This window comes from Peromyscus leucopus, chromosome 22 (assembly GCF_004664715.2).
Source record: "Peromyscus leucopus breed LL Stock chromosome 22, UCI_PerLeu_2.1, whole genome shotgun sequence".
NCBI lineage: Eukaryota > Metazoa > Chordata > Mammalia > Rodentia > Cricetidae > Peromyscus > Peromyscus leucopus.
In genome coordinates this window covers 34,906,070-34,927,542 of record NC_051081.1, presented here as the reverse complement: position 1 = coordinate 34,927,542, position 21,473 = coordinate 34,906,070, and the positions used below count along the sequence as shown (strand labels likewise).

At 48.8% G+C, this 21,473-nt stretch overlaps 1 protein-coding gene across 1 annotated transcript in view; it reads left to right on the top strand.

Moving 5' to 3' along the window:
- The window catches only part of Kif3c (kinesin family member 3C), a 36,962-nt gene that overhangs the window by 11,066 nt on the left and 4,423 nt on the right, over window positions 1–21,473 (top strand). The window contains exons 2-5 of the mRNA XM_028874190.2: window positions 12,008–12,109; window positions 12,699–12,821; window positions 13,928–14,046; window positions 15,075–15,191. Of these exons, the coding sequence (XP_028730023.1) occupies window positions 12,008–12,109; window positions 12,699–12,821; window positions 13,928–14,046; window positions 15,075–15,191 (461 nt within the window). The remainder of the gene's footprint in view (window positions 1–12,007; window positions 12,110–12,698; window positions 12,822–13,927; window positions 14,047–15,074; window positions 15,192–21,473) is intronic.

Here is a 21,473-nt window from a genome sequence, read left to right as displayed (position 1 = left end):
TTGAACTTGAGATCCTCCAACCTCAACCTCCAGTGCCTTGCTTCTTTTTACCTTAAAAAAAAAAAAAAAAAAAAAAAAAAAAACAGCAACAACAATCTTTTGTTTAGTAAGTTATTTAGTTTTTCTCTTCTTGGGCAATGGTGGGGATCGAACCTAAGGTCTCATCCACATGGGGCAAGTATTGTACCACTCAGCTACAACTACATTTTGTTCGAAACAGGCTCTTAATACTATAATCTAGGTTGGCCTACAACTCACTACATAGCCCAGGCTGGACCTTGTGATCCTCCTGCCTTGGTCCTCCCCAGTGAGACTACAGGTGTGCACCACCACACTCCACTGATTTATTTACTTTTACAAGCTTTTGTTTGCTTTGTTTTCCCGTGCTGGGCATTGAGTGCAGGACCATGTACACCACACTGCTCTGCAGATAGTTCCCATCTCCAGGACTGCTGCCTTTTATTTTTATGAGATCGAGTCTTACTGTGTAGTCCAGGCTACCTTTGAACTCATGACTCTCCTGTCCCAGCCTCTCCAGTTGCTAGGACTTCTGGCACATGACTGGCTCTTTTTAATTTTCCAATTAAAAACTTTATACATGTATTTATTTATATGGGAGAGGGGCGTTCACGACACAGCAGTCATGGAAGTCAGAGGAGAACTTTGGGGAGCTGGTTCTTCGCTTCTCTGGGACTGGACTGGAGATTGTGGGGACTGGCGGCGTGTGCCTCTGTGCCTCGACCTGCTGCTGAGCCATCTTGCCAGCCCCAGCTTGTTTTTGCCCCCCCCCCCTTTTTTTTTAATTCAACAAAAACAAATCTAAACTTTTAAATGAAGAAGAGAAACTGTTGTGTCAGGGTTCTGTGGTTTTCAAAAAAAAAAGGGAATGTTTAGACTCCACTTAGAAAGAAAGGGAGCCAGGTATGGTGGCTCATACCTGTAAGACCAGTATTTGAAATGTAAATGTGGGAGGATCAGGAGTTCGAGGACAGCCTTGGCCACATGGGGAGTTTAAGGCCAGCCTGGGCTACATGAGACCCTACCTTTTAAAAAAAAAAGTGTTAACCCATCCTGATATCAAAGACCTGTAATCCCAGCTACTCAAGATTAAGAGTGCATTCTGCTTTTGTTCAGTGCCCAGCACCCATATGTTGGCTTACAACCATCTGAAACTCCAGTTCTCGGGGATCCAGTGTCCTCTTCTGGCCTCTTGGGGCCCTGGCACGTATGTGGTGCACATGGACTCTCACAGGCTTACACACGTACTCATAAATAACTAAAAACCCAAACACTGAAACCAAGAACTAGAAATTCAAAGCTTGCCAGGGTGCAAGGGTGAGTTCAAGGCTAACCTGGACAACTTGTGAACCAGTCTCAAAATAAAAAGTGAGAATGTCTAGGGTTATAATTGAGTTACAATAAAGTGATTGCCTAGGAAGAAGAAAGCCCTAGGTTCAAACCCAGTACCCCCTCCCAACAAACGAAAAAGTGTGTGTGTGTGTGTGTGTGTGTGTGTGTGTGTGTGTGTGTGTGTGTGGTCTGTCTGTCTGTGTCTATGTCTGTGTCCTGGTGGGATGATTCACTTAAAAAGCAGTAAATAATTTAGAGAAATTAGGGTTTGTAATAATATTCAATGATTTAGTTACTGATAATCCTGTGACTTGTACATATCTTTTGGTCTCCCAAAGAACGTAAGAATCAATCCCATCAACAGGTGTTCAGTGCATCTTGCTGATGAGTCTTGGCAGCAGAGGGTCAGGAACTCAGGGTCAGACAGCCTGGCGAGAAGAGTGATAGAGGCGTATGACTGAGCCTGGGCTGGGAGCCTGGAGTCTCTGTCACCTAGAATGGCCCACCCCTCTGGGCCCTGTCCTTCCTCTGGCAAGGACAGGCTAGTTGGCCATTGTACATCCTTAGATTCTGTCAGTTCTGGCGAGCTGGCATTCTGTCGCTTGGATTTGCATCCCAGATATTGGAGAGAACCTTCTAGAAAGTTAAAAACATGAGAGGGAAATAGCAGGGCCAGTGAGATGGCTTAATGGGTAAAGACACTTGCTGCCAAGTCTGTGACCTGAGTTCTATCTCCAGGTCCCGTGGGGTAGGAGAGAACCAACTCCCACACGCTGTCCTCTGAGTTCCATGTGCCCGCCATGGCACAAGCACACACATGTACACCTACAATACATACATATAATATTTTTTTTTTTTGAGACAGGGTCTTTCTTTCTTTTTTTTTTTTTTTTTTTTTTTTTTTGGTTTTTCGAGACAGGGTTTCTCTGTGTAGCTTTGCACCTTTCCTGGAACTCACTTGGTAGCCCAGGCTCGCCTCGAACTCACAGAGATCCTCCTGGCTCTGCCTCCCGAGTGCTGGGATTAAAGGCATGTGCCACCACTGCTGGGCAAGACAGGGTCTTTCTATGTTATCCCTGGCTGCCTTGGAACTCTCTTGTAGATCAGGCTGGCCTTGACCTCAAAGACATCATCTGCCTCTGTCTCCTGAGTGCTGAGATTAAAGGCGTACACGGCCATGCCCCGAACAACTTTTTTTTGAGAGGGAAATGGTGGAGAAAGATGAGACACAGGTCAGCCTGGGTGCCCTGCTCTGCCCTCTGAAGGAAACAGACCCACCCTTTTCTTAGTGCTCTTCTCTGGTGTGGAAGGAGCGCTTCTGGGTACCCCCACCTTGCCCAGCCCTGGGCCCAGAGCCAGCCTCACTTCCCTCCCTGGCCAATCTCTGATTTTTCTTTTTGCTAATGAGAGTATTCCTGGAACTTGAAACATCAGTCATTTACATTGCATTTTGCGCCATCCGAGGAGGAGACTCAGATGTAATGTCCTGGTTTATGTCCCCAGGGCAGAAAACCACTGAAAATAGCACTGTTCATCTGAAAATAGACCTATTCATTCGCTCCCCTTCATCTCCCCTTTCTTCTTCCCTTATTGCTGACTCCTCAAGACCTACAGTCAGGGAGCCTGAAAAGAAGAAATAGGTCTGCGACGGTAGGAATGACTGTCTTTTTTAAGAGACGGAAGCAGGGGCTGTTGAGCTTGGGGTTTTGTTTTGTTTTTTTGGTTTTTCGAGACGGGATTTCTCTGTGTAGCTTTGTGTCTTTCCTGGAACTCGCTTTGGAGACCAGGCTGGCCTCAAACTCACAGAGATCCGCCTGCCTCTGCCTCCCGAGTACTGGGATTAAAGGTGTGCGCCACCACTGCCCGGCTTGTTTTTTTTTTTTTTAATTTGGTCCTTTGCAGTGAGTGGTGATCAAATCCCAATGTCGCAGCCAATCAGTGAATTACCATAACATTTCATTGTGCACAAGACACAAGGTCTTTACATTACAATTCGCCACAGTAGCAAAATTACAGTTACAAAGTAGCAGCGACCGTAATTTTATAGTTGTAGGTCACCACAATGAGAACCTGTATTAAAGGGCCGCGCATTAGGGGGGTTGATAGACCCTCCCCCAGCATGTGGGTAAGAGCTCTCCAACCTTCCCTCCATTCCAGAGGCCCCATAAGAGCCCCACATAGACAAAAGCTGTTTCAGCTGGGAGATAACGAGGTGGTGCTCTGAGCCTTCCTCATGGCTCCTGAGTCAGCAAAGATGCAAATATCAAATGCAGCTTCTTTCGACATCCTGCTGACCTGAAGCCAGTGGATAGCCAAGGAACAGAGATAAGCGCACTGCACTTGGGTCGGTCAGGTTAGTGTCCAGATACAGTCTGGCTGCTGCTGGCTCTGTAATTCTCGGGTGAGCCTGAGCCTTGAATTCTTATGTGTCAAGTGGAGACCACAAGTGTGATATCATGTCATAAGGTTCTTGTGATGATTGTAGAGGATGATTAAGGTGAAAAAGACCTGATGGGGGGATGGTAAGATAGATTGGTGAGTGAAATGTCAATCCTGATCCCCCAGGGCCCTCATGGTGGAAGAAGAAAATTGACTCCTACAAAGTTATCTTCTTCTTACCTATGAGTCCTTGCTCCCTGCCCATTAATAAATGCATGTAATTTTTTTTTTTTTTATAAGAAACCCAGTCTAGCCACAGACATAGGGCAAGATGCCGCTGAGAAGCTAGTCTTCTGCAGACTGCCCTAGAGTAGCTGGGAGTAGCAGGCCAAAACTGGTTTGCCTTTTCTGTTCTTGGAGACGGACACTTGATGGTAATCTTCCCCAAAGAGCAGTTGGTCAGAGCTGAGAGTCGCCTTCTAGCTGTCCTGACCAGCGCTTAAGGGGCAGCACGGGGGCTCCTATGTCCTCTGGTCAGTTGATCTCTCTCTCTCTCTCTCTCTCTCTCTCTCTCTCTCTCTCTCAATGTCTGTAGCCACCACGCCTGGTTTTTATGATGCTGGGGATCCAACTCAAGGCCTCTTGCATGCTAGGCAAGCACTCTACCAACTGAAATCATCCAGCCTCTCCCCCTTCCTCCCAGTGAAATCTCACTGTGTAGCACAGGCTGGCCTTGAACTTATGCTCTTCCTGCCTGAGCCTCCCAAATGCTAGGATCACAGGTGTGTGCCTCTGGGTCCAGTTCAACCTCTGGTTTTGTACTCTGGTTGTTCCTGGACCTGGGAGAAGTGACCTCTGAGGATTCCTGTGTCTACAAGCTGACATATTCCCTGTGGTGATCCTGACTGTTATTACTTGTACAGCTGCTGGCCTGCCTCTCACACCCCAAGCTGGTGCCCTAATCAAATGGGGGAAATTCCTTGAAAAGTCCAGAATTAATATAATAGGAGTTATGCACATAGATTCCTCAGGAGACACCAAGCATGGATGGGCCTCTACGTCCCATCTCTAAAGCGTGGAGGTCTGTGGCAATGACTCCCAAGGTCTACTTGGTCACAGGTGATCAGTTCCCCTCTCTCAAGAATCAGACCATGGCACGCTGGAGCTCCCAAGCAGATCTGCTCTTCTCCCACAGCCTTTGTTGACCTTTTACTCACATTGGCCATATTTAACAGACAGTACAGAAGCAAACAGTCCTGTCTTGAGGCTCCACCCACCTATATTCTTGCTCTGAAAGATTACAAAGGGAGCATTGACCAGAGCAACTGAGATCTCCAGGGAACGTTTCCTTGGGCCCAGAACCCCGTATGGCAGGCCCTCTGCCCTGCACACCCAGCTTGAACTGGCCAAGGGTTGGAGGCCTCCTTGTCCCTCCGATTTCCACAGGCAATGGCTAAGGACAGAGATTTCTAAGGCAGAGGAAGACATGAGCCCGCTGTCCTCGGAAGGAACAGAAAAAGAAAAAAAGAAAAGAACGAAGAAGCTGGTGTGTGACGTATTTCAGAGTGTGGGAGTAAAATGTCACGGGGCTAAGACTGAGGAGGAGGAGGGCTGAGGACCCTGCACCTGGACTCCATCTTGAGTTCATACCAGAAGCAGCCCCCTCTCCTAGCACAAGGCTGGTCTTGTCTGCCAGCCTTGGCAGACACTGAGCGTTTGGGTGAGTGTGCAAGACTTCCTTCTCGGGGAAGTGCTAATGCAGATTTCATTGTCCCTTGGCCTGGGCTGGAGCAGCGGAGGAGAGGGCCACTGAATAGATGGAATGGGGTGGAAATGAGCACTTAGTCACCATCCTGGATATCTTTTCGTGGAGGTCCAGCCAGCAGGAGGGGTCTTGAAGCAATTCTAGGTCCAAGAAGGGCCCCTAAGAGGATACAGGCTGAGACTCCTGCCCTGGTGATTGTGGGGGGATGGCTGGGACTTGGGGGACTCAAAGTCTTGGGTGATGCTTTAGATGCCAGGCCTGATTGCTAGCCCAAATTCTGTTTGACAGAGTCCAGATGGGATAAAGACCTCTGTAATGCGTAGCCTTTGGATAAGGAGAATATGGGCTTAGGTATAGGTCGTTGAGGATGGAGCCTGAATAAACGGTCCTGTTATGAATCAAAAGTCTATGTTCACCTAACAGTCACCCCCAGCCGGGCATCGTAGAACATGCCTGAGTGGCAGAAGGATCATGAGTTCAAGGACAGCCTAGTCCATATAGTAAGTTCCAGCTCAACCTAGGCTGTTTGGCAAGACCTTGACTCAAAATAAAAATAAAACAAACATAACAACCACAACAACAACAAAGCACCCCCAAGCAGCACGAAAGAGTGGTTGGGAAAGGAGAGGTCAGGCCTTGATGAGACAGACCACCAAGAAGGCATGGAGGACATAAAAGTATGCTGGTACACCCCTGTAATGCCAGCACTTAGAGGATAGGCAGAAAAAGCAGGCATTTAGACCATCCTCAGCTATATATCAAGTTGGAGGCCAGCCTGGGCTACATTCACTCCTAAGCCTGTCTTGAGAAAAAAAACAAAAACAAAAAAAAAAAAAAAACACCTGATGATTAAATTAATTAAATGAGGAGGGAGGAGGCTCACTTTCTTTTTTTGGTTTTTTTGAGACAGGGTTTGTCTGTATAACAGCTGGAACTGGCTTTGTAGGCTAGCTGAAAACAATTTTATTACAGTAACAATTAGCATGAAATATTATCATTTAATTTTTACAATAATAGATATAAAGGAGAGCCTCAGCTGGGTGTGGTGATGCCTTCTTTTAATCCCAGCACTTGGGAGGCAGAGGCAGGCAGATTTCAGTGAGTTTGAGGCCAGCCTGGTCTACAAAGCAAGTTCCAGGATAGGCAGGACTATTACATAGAGAAACCCTGGCTCAAAAAAAAAAAAATTATAATTGGGAATATTCTATAAGTAACAAATGAAATATGAGTGGAAACAGCAGGACATGGCTTGTAATTTTTAGAAATTAATTTATTATCAGTGTGTATGTCCATGCATTTTTATCACAGTTCACCTGTGGAGAACAGAGGACAGCCTTGTGGAGTTGGTTCTCTCCATTGATTTTTGTGTGGGTTCTAGGGGGCTGCACTCAGAGCTCTGGACTTTCACAGGAAGCACCTTTATTCGCTGAGTGACTCAACTCGTCTTTTTAAGTGTGTTTGTAGAAGTGAAGAAAAGTGTGTGTACATGTGGCTTAGCCCAGTGGGCAGGGAAGAAAGAGGAAAGAAATTAGCTATGCTAGGAAATTTGTGACATTTATGTTTTTTTCCCCCAAAGTCATTTTATTTTTAATTTATTACTTATTTTTATTAAATGTCTAGCCAGGCTGTGGTGGCGCACACCTTTAATCCCAGCACTCGGGAGGCAGAGCCAAGTGGATCTCTGTGAGTTCGAGGCCAGCCTGGTCTCCAGATCGAGATCCAGGACAGGCACCAAAACTGCACAGAGAAACACTGTCTTGAAAAACCAAAAAAAAAAAAAAAAAGAAAAAAAAAAGAAAAGAAAAGAAAAAAATGTCTGTGGATGTGGATAGATGTGAATGTGATGTGGATGGATGTGGATGTGGATGTGGATGTGGATGTGGATGTGGATGTGGATGTGGATGTGGATGTGGATGTGCCATGTGAGTGCAAATGCCTCTGAAAGCCAGAAGAGGGCACCAGATTTCCCCAGAGCTGAAGTTGCAGGCCTTTGTGAACCACCTGTCATGGGTGCTGGGAACCAGGCTTGAGTCCGCTATGAAGGCAACAAGTGCTCTTAAGCACTGAGCCATCTCTCCATCCCTCATTAGTTTGTTTTTTTGAGGCTGGGTCTCATGTAGCGAAAACTGGCCTTGAACTCCTCATCTTCCTTCTCCCACCTCCACAGTGCTGGGGTTGATAGGCATGCAGCATTACCCAGGCAGTCTTCCCCTCAGGTATCCTAAAAGCTGCTTTGATGTCCAATGTATGAACTAGGATTGAACGGGAAAGTCGGGGCCGCTGCTTCTCACAGCTGTTTTTGATTCTATCATGTCCGGGCCTATCCTCTTGATCTTTCTTTGTCTTCGCAGCCTGAAGAATCCTATTTTTCCATCTCTTACAGTAGCCCTGAGAAGGCCTTTGCTGCCATTCTCTGGTGTCCTGTCTCCTTCGAGTCTCTGGAGATTCAGAATGGAACTGTACACAGTACTCCAGATTCGGCTGCCTCGTGGTTCTCTGCAAGGGGATAATTTGTTTTGTTTTGTTTCCAAAAAGCCTTCACGAAGGTCCTCGGCCCACTGCTATTGGATTTTTTAGCTGTAGCAGCATATTAAGCCGATGTCTTCTGGGAGCAGAAGAGAATTTCTCCCTTTGCTTTCCTGTCTTATTCTGGCTCTTAATGCCTTGTCCACAGCTATCATTTAATGAGCAGTGTTAGGGTCACTTTCCCCCCAAATGGAAAGCTGTAATAGAAGCTCACCTACCTGCCTTTTACTTGTTTATTTTTTTTCAGTCAGCTCACATTGTTCTTTATGACCTAGAATGATTTGGGGGTATCTGTGAAACTGAACATTTGATCCGTACATGCTTCCTCATACAATTTTTGTTGTTGTTTGTTTCTTTTCTGTTTTTTGAGACAGGGTTTCTCTGTGCAGCCCTGGCTGTCCTGGAACTCACTCTGTAGACCAGGCTGGCCTCGAACTCAGAGATCCACCTGGCTCTGACTCCTGAACGCTGGGATTAAAGGTGTGCGCCGCCGCCGCCCGGCTTCCTTTGTACAATTTTTAGCAGAGCTCAGTCCTGCCATCCCACTACACTTAGGCGTTTTTCCACTCAGAGAAATGCCTGTGTTTCCTTACCCTGATGCACTTCCCTCTCTGTGAGTACGCTCTTGTCCTTTCCCCATCCCCACACTCCATACAATGCAGAATAATCTCGGATGTACAACCTTGGGAGGGGGCTCGGGGCGGCATTTTAACATCTCAGGTCCTGGCCACTGGCTTCCCTAATGCTGCAGTAATTGTGTCCCAGTTTGGAAGAACTCCGAGAGGCTAGTCAGGCAGGCACGGTCTTCTGTTGCTGAAAACATGTTGCTCTTCTTGTAGCTGGTCCTGTTTCCTAAAGTCCTCAACACGGGGACACATAAGTCACCGGGGGGGACCTAGGAAAATGCAGATTCGTGTGTGTGTGTGTGTGTGTGTGTGTTGTGTGTCCCTGCTCATGCACGCGCATGCTGACACAAGATGCGCAAGCTTGTGTGAGCCTGTGGAAGCCAGAGATTGACACTGGCGTCTTCCTCTATCACTTCCCAGACAAGGTCTCTTAGTGAGCCTGGAGCTCAGTGAACCTAGATTGGCTGGCCCGCAAGTCCCAGGGACCTTCCTGTCTCCCTCACCCCTCTCATCTCTGTCGGTCTATACTCGGGTTACCTGTGCTTACACAACAAGCCACACCCCCGGGCCCAGAAAAGGCAGACTCTGATATCATGGAGTCTGGGTGGTTTGTTAGTTGCCCGGGTGATTCCAATAGGCAGCAAAATTCGAGAAGTATTGTTTTTTTGTTGAGTGGCAAAGAGTAAAGGATGCTAGAATTACGTAAAATGCTGAGGGACATCTAAAGACGCGGGGCTGGAACGGGCAATGTGCCAGGTATGGAGACTGGACCAAATGCCAGGCCCAGGTGTTGAGAGTGCGCAGAGACCCGTGATCGTCAGCAGTAGGGGGCTTTATGTCACACCTATCCCACCACCACAGATGCTGTGACCCCATGACAAGGAACACGAGTTGATGGATAGAAGAAGAGGTTTAGATAGAGCTCTCCCCCCCCCCAAAAAAAAAGGCTGGGGACCCTCCCCCTTGGGAGGAGCCCAAGGATTCTGTTCCATTCCTCAAACACTTCAAGGGGAATGCTTTATGTCAAATACTGTGCTGAACCCCGGGGACCCTGACCTATGAAGGAAGCATTAGTCCTGCCTTGATGGAGCTAATGGGATAAGATGGAATGTTTCTGCTATGGGGGAACTGTAGGAATGTGCCCTGGTTATGGCGGAGGTCTGAACAAGCAGCTTCAGTGAAATTTTCCTAAGCTGTTCCTGCTGGGTCTTGCAAGGTAAGTAGCCGTTTCCTGGGTAGCTGTGGAGAGGAGAGAAGAGAACATTAGATTTCCTCCTGTGGGAAGTAGAGGCCCACTGGATAATCTGAGCAGAGGAGAAGTTGTTTAGACTTGTGGATTTGGAGGATGGATGGATGGAAGAGGAAACCGAGGCTGTAGGAGCCTATGGGTGGTCCAGGCAAGTCTGAAAGATTTCAGTGGGGTCAATCAGTATCAGTAAGGACAAAAAGGAGACGGTGATGTAAATTGTGATAAGCAACATTTAACGACTGGCCATTTATAGGGGTGAGGCCGCGCTGAAGCAAGCTGCCAAGGGCACCAAATTTCAGGGTTATCCTAGTTATGACCTTGAGCTGAGAGGAGTCAGGTTAAGTCTGCGACACAGTGTGACGGGTTAGATGGTAAGACAGTTATCCAGGGGTGCAGAGGGCTGTGGTGTGGCATCAGGATAGCCAGCCCCTCCCTAACCTCTTGCTCTCTCTCCTTTCTTTGTGAGTGCATGGGGCTTATGTGAGCTTCCCGCCTCTCCAACTGGCCTGGCTTTGCTCTGTGTCCACCGCCATATTGCACAAGCTACCCTCTGACCTCCCCGCAGCGTCCTTTAACCCCTGTCCTGCTGTTCCCAATGATGTGACACTCACAGGCAGCTGCCCACTCCCCCGGCCTGGCAGCACTCCCCCCCCCCCCATCTCTGAGAGTCCTCAGACATGTCAGGTGGTTCCACCGGGAAAAATTCCAGTGGGGAGACAGCCAGTCTTTTCCAGCGGCTCAAGGTGATGTCAGCCTGCCAGGAGGCCGGCGATGAGATCAGAGGACAGTCGTCCGGCCTGGGAAAATGCCCTCTTATTGGCAACAATGACAGTGCATTTTATGGAGTCATGCATTTGTACAGATCCATTATCGCGTCGGCATCTGGCTCCAGAAGCACCTGCTGAAGGCATTGATGGGGTGGGGGTTTTCACACCGCATGGAGCGCTCAGAGAGGCTGGGGACATGCTATGTGGATCTCTCCTCTGTTATTTTCTAACTGGGTGGTCCAGACTAGTTATTCTTGTCTTTTCATTTTGTTACATGGGGAGACTGAACTGTCTTAAGGGAGGAAGATGCTCGTGTGTCTGTTGAGGGTTCTCTGCAGCCTCTGACATTGTGCTGCCTGGGTTTGTGAGCTCTCCGGAAATGAAGTGATGGTCTAATACGGCAGATGTGAGGAGGGAGAGGAATGGCTGGCGGGCACCTTTGGCTTAGCGGGCAGAGCAGGAGTCTTTTAGGTTGCATCTAAAGCTCAGTAGCCTCTGGAGCCTCATTTTGTCCCTTGTTGCTGGGGAATCTCTTCCTTGGGTTGTTCCGATTCCCTCGGCAGCCCAAGATTAGACCGAGGTTTCCTGCTGCCCAAGTGATGAGCTGTCTTCCTGAGTCAGGAACCACACGGTGCAAGGGCTGGGCTGCCCAGTGACTGCCTTTTCTTCTCCTGCTGCATGCCATCTGGGGCTTGGTTGCCAGGAATAGATTGCCACCCACCCTCCTCACAGGCATGGTGACCCAGCCGTTCCTTCGTATCCATAGCAAAGAGATCAGGTGCCTTATATTCCCAAAGGGGTTCCTTCTTTTTCATCCTTAAGGATCCTGTCCACAATAGAAGCTTTGTGCTACCGCCCTAGAGCCTGGAGGGGGAAACTCAGTTCCCACTGGCAGCTACAAGGCTCCATCCGGACAGGCCTTACGTCCACTTCTAGAAGGATCGCAGGGAAGAGGAGGAGGGAGGAAGGGGGGGAGAGAGTCAGAGACAGAGGAGATCTCTTACGTTGTCAACAGGCATGATGGCACATACCTGCAATCCCAGCACTCAGGTGGCAGAAACAGGAGGATTGCCACAAGTTCCAGGCTAGCCTGATCTACAGAATAAGTTCCAGCTAGCCAACACTACATAGTGAAATCCTTTCTCAAAAAAAAAAAAAAAAAAAAAAACGAAAAAAAACCCCAACCAGACCAATAAAGCTGTGTGTGGCAGTCCACACGTATAACCCCAGCACTGGTCGTCCTGGACTGCACAGAAGGTTTGAGGTTAGTCTGAACCACGTGTTACCCAACTGGGATGCTATGGACCTTCGCCCATGCCATCTCTGAACCCTGCTGTGTCCTCAGGCCATGGAAAGCAAGCTGCTCATCGGGGGGAGGAACATCATGGATCACACCAACGAGCAACAGAAGATGCTGGAACTCAAGCGGCAGGAGATTGCCGAGCAGGTGAGGCGGCTAGGTCTCAGGTTCCCTAAAACCTGAGGCATGGGGCCGTGAGGTCATGCGTGGGTAGACTGGACTTCGAACCCTGGAATTATAATGCCGAGAACCCAGGCTGAGGCACTTGGATTCCATGGATCTACCTGCTCAGGGTCTTCTCTCTGGGTGAGAGGAAGGGGTGGCTTTCCATGCAGCTAGCCTCCGCAAGACCTCTGGCATTAACTCCTGAGCCTTGCATTGCCAACTGTATGGCTATTTCCTAAGTCCTCAAGTTAGTTACCAGTCAGCCGTGACACTACAGGGAATGTCCCCAGAGAATGCCAGCTCTTAGGGCTGGGGTCCTCCAGGTACACAGGGTCACACCTGACACAGCTCTGTTCACAGGAGCTGAGAAGAGGGCTCCGTGTCCAGTGTTCCACTTAGAATTGTGAGGAACAGTGAACACGAGCCATGGGGTACCCCTGATACCCAGGACCACAGTAAAGCCAGACCCTATGACAGGCAAAGCCAGCCAGTCCCTATGCTCTTTAGCGGCTGGCCCTCCCGTGTGCCTTGCTTTTCCGTGGTGACCCCCCCTCGCCGTGCGTTGCCCTAGAAACGCCGTGAGCGGGAGATGCAGCAGGAGATGCTGCTCCGAGATGAGGAGACCATGGAGCTGCGTGGTACCTACTCGTCCCTGCAGCAGGAGGTGGAGGTCAAAACCAAGAAGCTCAAGAAGGTAAGACGAGCGATCGTCGGGGTAAACCAGGCTGCGTAAGAGTCACCAGCCCAGAGAGGGTGCCTCAAGGGCTCCTCCCCACTGCCCAACCGCTGCGCTATAGTGACAGGGCTGATGGGGTGGGGGACAGTCAGAAGGCAGGAGTCTGGTGTCACTTCCAGTCCACAGGGTGGTCATCCTCACGGGCAGGGTTGACTTTTCTACTTCGGATGTCACCAGTGAATCATAGCTTTGGTAGCTGGGTTCTGAAATGTGATAAGGCTATGCTGACTCATGCCCAGAGAGGAAAACAAAATTCTCCCCACCGTGCCAAGGGACAAGGACCTATCTGGTCACCAGGATCCTGCAAAATTCATAGAAAGAGGTGACCTGAGATGGGGGTCTAGGGTAGGAAATTCCAGTGTGGAGTCAGGGAAGGGGCAGGAGAGCACCCGGGATTATTGTTGTGACCACCTTGGAGCTAGCCAGGCCAGGTCCAGTCACTCTAGCAGTTACAAGGACATCACTCAGTGGGTTCGGAGGGAAACGGGAAAGCCATTGCTGGCTCCCATGCCCTGACTTTTGGGAACTCCCAAATAGGTGAGCCACCTTCCCGACTGGCTCAGCCTCCAGTTCCAACCCTGATCTCCAGAATGAGACGTGGGTCCTGGCTCCACTCCCCCCACCGCACCCCCAGACAGGGTTTCTCTGTAGCCCTGCCTGTCCTGGAACTCGCTCTGTAAACCAGACTGGCCTAGAAGATTCGGAGATCCGCCTGCCTCTGCCTCCCGAGTGCTGGGATTAAAGATGTGTGCCAACACTGCCTGGCTCATCTCCACTCTTCTGTTTATGAATACCCTGTGATACCAATATTGGGGGGGAGGGAGAAAGGGGGAGCACAGATAACAGTCTATGGTTTCTGTGGATGGGAGGGACCAAACCACAGTGAGGACATAGGCAGCCCTTGAAATAGCCCATCCTGGTTCATAGGGATGGGCAGCCATTCTGAGTTCAGACCAGGATCCCCAGCCTCCTTCTAGGCCGAGCCTGCAGCCCGCGAAGGCCAGGCTGGGTGACTGGGGCCTGATTGATGGAGCAGCTTCTGAGCCACATCTGTGCATGTCCAGCTCTATGCCAAGCTACAGGCGGTGAAGGCTGAGATCCAGGACCAACATGAGGAATACATCCGCGTGCGGCAGGACTTGGAGGAGGCGCAGAACGAGCAGACCCGGGAACTCAAGCTCAAGTAGGCCACCTCCTCTTCTGGTTCTGGGTCACCATGTCTCCCCAAATTCCTCAGGGCCTCTCTGAGAGTTTCTTCTGAAAGCCGTATCTCGACTATCTACTCACTTGAGTGTCCTTTTTCCCCCTTTGTTTGAGTTTCTGTTTGCTTTTGTTGTTGTTGTTTTGGTTTTTTGAGACAGGATTTCTCTGTGTAGTTTTGGTGCCTTTCCTGGAACTCACTTGGTAGCCCAGGCTGGCCTCGAACTCACAGAGATCCGCCTGGCTCTGCCTCCTGAGTGCTGGGATTAAAGGCGTGCGCCACCACCGCCCGGCATTGTTGTTTTATAAGACAGGGTCCTACTCTGTAGCTCAACCTGTCCTAGAACTTTCAGCTATCCTCCTGCCTCAGCCTCCCAGTTGCTGGGTTACCAGGGGTAGGGCCACCCTGCCCAGCTTGTACGTCTTGTGTGTGTGTGTGTGTGTGTGTGTGTGTGTGTGTGTGTATGTATGTGTGCACACCTATGATTAGCATATGGTGGCCAGGGGATGACATTGGGGGAATTTTTCTTTTTTCTTTTTTTTTTTTTTTTTTAAGATTTATTTATTTATTAAGTATACAGAAGAGGGCGCCAGATCTCATTACAGATGGTTGTGAGCCACCATGTGGTTGCTGGGAATTGAACTCAGGACCTCTGGAAGAGCAGTCGGTGCTCTTAACCTCTGAGCCATCTCTCCAGCCCGGGAATTTTTCTCTATCTCCCTTCACCTTATTATTTTGAGACTGGGTCTCTCACTGAACCTTGGGCTCAGGAGATAGGCCAGCTCTTAAATTTGTCCCCCTTCCTTAGCCTAGTTTGATGGCTCCACCTCCCTCCCCCAAAGTGCAGGCTGAGCGCTGATCGGAAAATAACCCCAAAGGCTCCCAACCCACAACCTTTGCATTAGACAGAAACAGTTCCGTTATTTCTGTAGCATGGCACCCCTTCCCCGCCACTCCATTGCCTTTGTAACCCCTCCCCCGCTTCCCGTTTCTATCTCTCCGGCTCCCAGGTACCTCATCATTGAGAACTTCATCCCCCCTGAGGAGAAGAACAAGATCATGAACCGCCTCTTCCTGGACTGTGAGGAGGAACAGTGGAAGTTCCAGCCACTGGTGCCAGCCGGAGTGTGAGTCCTTCCGGCCGTTTGTCTGGACCTAGGGACTTGCGGGCCTCTCCTGGGGTTGTGGGTGGCGAGGATCTTGAGGCCCTGTCTGCAGAAAGACAGATGTTTGGGCCTTGGGGAGTGGATAAAGGAGTTGCACCTGGAGGATGGATTTCCCGGGATCTAAGCCTGTGTGGGGTCTCCATGAAGGAAGCGTTTCCCTGGTCTGGGATGCCAAGGGAGCCTGTAAGAGGAGGGATGTGTGTGTGTGGGGGGGGGAAGCACCTCTTGTTTCCAGTGTGATAGTTGGCTACTTCGCTGGCAGTGGTGGCTCAGGCCTGTAATCCCAGCACTCGGGAGGCAGGTGTGGGTCTCTGTGAGTTCGAGGCCAGAGCGAGATCCAGGACAGGCACCAAAACTACACAGAGAAACCCTGTCTCGGAAAAAACAAAAACAAAAACAAACAAACAAACAAAGAAAAATAGTTGGCTACTTCTGGTGGATACACATCTGTGCTTTTGTTGCTTGCCAGAAATAGCAACAATTGTTAACGTTTGCCCAGCGCTGCTGTGTGTCTGGTCTGTGTAAGAATACAGGCAGAAGGTAAGTTAGACTCAGTCTAAGTTTATGGTCCGGAGGGGAAGACTGAGACGTACCAGATCCGGGCACCTAAGAGGCCTGATCCAGTCTTTCCAGCTTCTCAGTTGGGTGATTCAGCAGTTCCACCTGTTTCTACCGGGAAGCGGAGCCCTTGGGTGCAGCCGCGTCAGATAGCTAGGTGTGCAGCGCCCTCTGCTGGGAGCCGCGTAGAACGAGGTTGACTATTCAAACCCAACCGAGTGCCTCACCCAGCGGGATCAACCTGTATAGAGCGCTAGAGGGACACAGTACTTCTCTGGATTCTTTACTCTCTGTATTCTAGAGATGCTACTACCACGCAGGACAGGAGCCTTCCCGAGGCTGGGGTGGAAGCTGGTACGAGGTTTGTAGCGCCTCAGTGCATTACAAGCCTGTTTAATCTGTCTGCTTTTTGAAAGTGTGACCCCATGCACCCAGATGTGATACCAGTTGGAAATAGCAAATGTACGAACGAGTAAAGGCTTTTCAGTGGTGGCATTCTGCACTCTTTAACCACCTTTTGGACCAGGTGTGGTAATGCACACCTTTAATCCCAGCACTGGGGAAGCAGAGGCAGGATCTCTGTGACATTGTGAGTTTGAGTCCAGCCTGGTCTACCTAGCAAGTTCCAGGCCAGCCCAGGGCTATACAGAGAGAGCCTATCTCAAAATGGAAAAAAAAAAAAAAAAAAAAAAAAAAAAACATTGTCTTCCAGCAACCACAGTTCAATGATCGCGTTTAGGAAGTTTCATACTGAGAGAATTCTATTATAGGTATGTTTTTCTCCAGTTCCTTAATTATGTAATTCATGGATGTTTCCTCCCTCCCTCCCTGAGATCAGATTTAATTGCCTGTTTAGTGTTCTTCTGGAACTGAGACAGAAAGGATACTCATTCTGTTTCGTGTTTTTTTGAGTCCTGCAATATAGCCAAGGCTGACCTGGAACTCACTGTGTAGCTCAGGATGGCTCTGAACTCCTGAGTTCAATCCTCCTGCCTCATTGAGTGCTGGGGTTCCTTGTATGGGTGACACCGTGCCCTGTTTTGAGGGAGGGAACAAATGAGAACAGCATATGACACATACGTATGACAATGCCCTGATGACACCCGTTCCTTTGTATTCTGACTTAATTTTATTTAAAAACATACTTTTTTTTAATCTTTTTAAATCCCAGCTGGTCACTTTGTTTCTTTTTAAAATTTTATTTACTTTTTTATTACATTGAATTGTGTGTTGGGGGGTGGGTGGGTAGGTGCACATGCCACAGCAGTCGTTTGGATGTCGGAGGATGACAGAAGTTGGTTCTCTCTACCGTGTAGGTCCCAGGGTCTGAACTCAGGTTGCCAGGCCAAGGCACAGGTGCCTCCACCTGCTGAGCCGGTTCACCAGTCCCAACTGTTTCTTTCTTTCTTTCTTTCTCTCTCTTTCTTTCTTTCTTTCTTTCTTTCTTTCTTTCTTTCTTTTTCTTTCTTTCTTTCTTTCTTTCTTTCTTTCTTTCTTTAATGTATTACTATTGTGTATGGATGAGTGTGTGCATGATTTGTGTGTGGCCACACATGTCTCCTAGCATACATCTGAGAGTGAGAGGGTAATTTTGTGGGGTTGGTTCTTTTTTTGCTTTGTTTTGTTTTATTTTGTTTTTTGAGACCGGGTTTCTCTGTGTAGCCCTGACTGTCCTGGAACTCGAGGTGTAGATCAGGCTGGCCTCGAACTCAGATCCACTTGCCTCTTGTCTCACAAGTTCGAGGCCAGCCTGGTCTACAAAGCAAGTTCCAGGACAGCCTGGGCTGTTACACAGAGGAACCCTGTCTCAGCCAGGCACCACCACTGCCTGGCTGTGGAGTTGGTTTTTTACGTGGACTCTAGAGATCTAACTTAGTCACAACAAGGCTTTCATGGCAAGTGCCTTTACCACTATAGAGCCATCTCATTGGCCCCAGAAAAGCCACTTAAAAAAAAAAAAAAAAAAAGATTTATTTACTTATTTTTTATGTATATTAGGCTCTAGCTGCATGTACAACTTTATGCCAGAAGAGGGCATCAGATCCCATTATAGATCGTTGTGAGCCACCATGTGGTTGTTGGGAATTGAACTCAGGACCTCTGGAAGAGCAACCAGAGCTCTTAACCTCTGAGCTATCTCTCCAGCCCGAGAAAAGCCACTTTAAATAATAATTGGGGGTAGCAAAATGGCTCAGGGCATACGGGTGCCTGCAGCTAAACCTGACAATCTGAGTTCAATCCCAGGACCAGATGGTGGAGGGCGGGTGAGAACTGACTCCCACAAGTTGCCGTCTTGTCTACTGGGCAAGCTCTTTAGAAACTGAGCTATTTCCCTAGCGCTCCATTGAAAAGTTTAAATCCCCCGGTAGTAACACCGCCCCCGAGGGGATAAGTCAGATCAGGCCGAATTGGTAAATCCAGATTTAATCTGAGCAGAACATTCCTGGGTGGCCCCAGAGGAAAAGGAGGAGCCATGAAGGGGAACCATGAGGGGAAGTCTTGGCACCTTAAATACCCTCTGGGGGTGGAGCTGCTGTGTGGTGGGCTTTCTCGGGGATGGGGTTTGGAGACGGCAGCTCCAGGAGAGATCCCCAACATCCATTACCCTTCTTAAGCAAAGTCCCAGAAGGACAGAGTTCTCTTTGGTATTGGACAGCCTGAACGCTGACCATTCCTCCAAAACTCCTGGCTCTTTGGTTTGCCTTTATGTACTGTTCTTCCTTGTGGCTGTTTTTTCTTTTCTTTTTTGGAGATTGGATTTTATGTGGCCAGGCTGTACCTCTCTAAGCAATACTTCCGGCCCACCACCCCCTTTTTCCTTTTCATGTAGTTTAGGCTGACCTTGAACTCCTGATCCTCCTGCATCCATCTCCCAACTCTGGGATTATAGGCATGGGGCCGCCATACTTAGATGATTTTGTTTTTTTGAGACAGGGTCTCACTGTGTAGCCCAGGCTAGCCTTGATCCTTCTGTCTCAGCCTTCCCAGTGCTGAGGTTGCAGGCGTGTGCAACCACATCCAATTGAGATAACTTTTAAAACTTATTTTCTTTCTTTCCCTTATTTTGTTTTGTATTTTATGAGTGTCTTGCCTGCCTGTATGTGTCTGTGCGTCGTGTACTTTCTTGGTGCCCACAAAGGCCAGAAGAGCATAGATGATCCCCTGTGAGCCACTGTCCGTGGTGCTGGGACTCAAACCCGGGTCCTCTGGAGAACCACAGCCAGGGTTCTTAACCACTGAGCAGTCTTTGCAGACCCCTTTCCTTGTTCTTTCTCTCTCTCTCTCTCTCTCTCTCTCTCTCTCTCTCTTTTTCTTTTTAATTTTGAAAGCAGTTGGTGGTTAGAATAGAGGAAAAAAAACCAATTCATCATCAAAGTCCCAGTTGTGATTGTCAGTCCACAGAGAACCCCAAAGGGATGGGCTGATGGGGGGGGGGGGGAGCTACCTCCCATGTGCCAGACTATGATCTGCTCCATTAGCCCTGCTTTCACAACGGGGGGGGGGGGGGGGAGGCTGGGGGCAGGGAAGGCCTTGAACGAGGTGTTCCTCACACCGGGATGCTCTGGAATCTCGGCTGTGGAAGGAACCCCCCCCACACACACACTCTTTCCTTCCCAGTCAGCTCCCGAAACTCACAACACGTGACTCGGAGCTGGGCTGAGAACACAAAAGCCTCGTCTCTCCCGGAGTGCATGCAAAACATCAGGGCATTCATTGTTCTGCTGCTTTGCTCTGCTGGGGCCTGTGGTGTCTGGGATGAGAACACTGATGACTGCCCGGAGTGGAAAGACATCGTTTGAAAGGAATTACCTGAGGTCGTGCTGTCCCTTCGGGATGCTTTTGTTAGAAGCAGCCCCCCTCATTCAAGGACGCTGGCCTGGAGAGTCACCCCCCACCCAAGCCCCTCTCCAAAGCAAGGAGTCTGTGCTACCTTGGGACAATATTTAGACATGTCAGCTTATTTGGGAAGTCTGTCCTCTTCTCCCTTTCCTCTTTTCTGTCTCCTTCACTGCCATAGTTTTGGTTAAATTTGCCTTGAAAGCAAAATTTTGCATATTATGGCAGCTTATCAGCACACATTTTTAAGTTCTCATAAGCTTTCTTTTTAGGGCTGGAGCTATAACTCAGTGGTAGGGTATTTACCTAGCATGTCTGGGGGCCTGGGTTCAATTCTACTACAAAAATAAAAAAACATAAGCTTTCGTTGTACTTACAGAGTATATATAACTTATAAAGGGTTTATATGACTTATAAAGGGTTATATGTTTGGCAGTGGCCCACAGCTCCTAGCTTATTGTCCAGAGTTATATTGTGACCTGAGGACTTTGGAATCTGCAATCTGCAATCCCAGCCATGCTAGATTTGTTTTGCAAAATCATGACAATACGATTGAAGGACACTGGACTTGGATTGAAAACATCCTGAATTTGGGGTCTGGTGAGGTGGCTCCGCAGGCGAAGGTACTTGCTGCTAAGTCCTCCTCGGACGTGAGTTCAGTCCCTGGAGCCCACATGGTAGAAAGCAAAGCAGCTCCCACAGGTTCTCCTCTGACCTCAACATGAACGCCATGGCTCATAGGCACTGTGTGTGCACACATGCTCGCACACCCACACCAATAAAACGAAAAAATTAATTCTGAATTTTGGTCCCTACCTTGCCACAGGAGAAAGTGGTTTGGTATATATATATACCGAGAGAGAGAGAGAGAGAGAGAGAGAGAGAGAGAGAGAGAGAGAGAGAGATTGGTTTGATATATATTGGTTTTTCCAGACAGGCTTTCTCTGTGTAGCTTTGGAGCCTGTCCTGGAACTCACTCTGTAGACCAGGCTGGCCTTGAACTCACAGAGATCCTCCTGCCTCTGCCTCTCGAGTGCTGGGATTAAAGGCTTGTGCCACCACCACACGGCTTGTTTATATTTTTTACGATTTACTTATTTATTATGCATACAGTGCTCTGTCTGCATGTACCCCTGCAGGCCAGAAGAGGGCACCAGATCTCATTACAGACGGTTGTGAGCCACCATGTGGTTGCTGGGAATTGAACTCAGGACCTCTGGAAGAGCAGTCAGTGCTCTTAACCTCTGAGCCATCTCTCCAGCCCCTGATTTGGTTTTAAAGACCAGTCTTTCTGTATTTCTCAGGCTGGCCCCAAACTCCTGTCGTCAAAGGATTCTCCTCCCTTAGCTCCTCAAGTGGCTGGTCCTTCAGGCACATGCTACCATGTTCAACTTTGAGACATTTTTGTTATTTAATTTATTTGTGTATTTATTTATTCATTTATTTCTAAGTTAGCCTCTCACTCTATAGCCCTGGCTGGCCCTGAATACAGCATGTAGTTCAAGGTCATCCTTGATCCTTCTGCCTCCCAAGTACCACCCCTGACCAGGGAATGCTGCATAACAATACCCTGTATCACAAGCACAAAAGAGGCTGAGTGTGGTGGCCCATGCCTGTAATCCTAGAATTTGGGAGGTAGAGGCAGGAAGATGAAGAACTGTGAAGGCCAGCGATGGTGACATAGGACTGTTTCCAGAGCGGGGGAGGTAAGGATATAGCTCAGTAGGTAGACTACTGCCTATCATGAATGAAGCCCTGGAATTACAGGCATGCACCACCACCACCCAGCCTGAGTTTTTATTTATGTATTTGTTTGTTTGTTTATTTAACATGTATGAATGTTTTTCT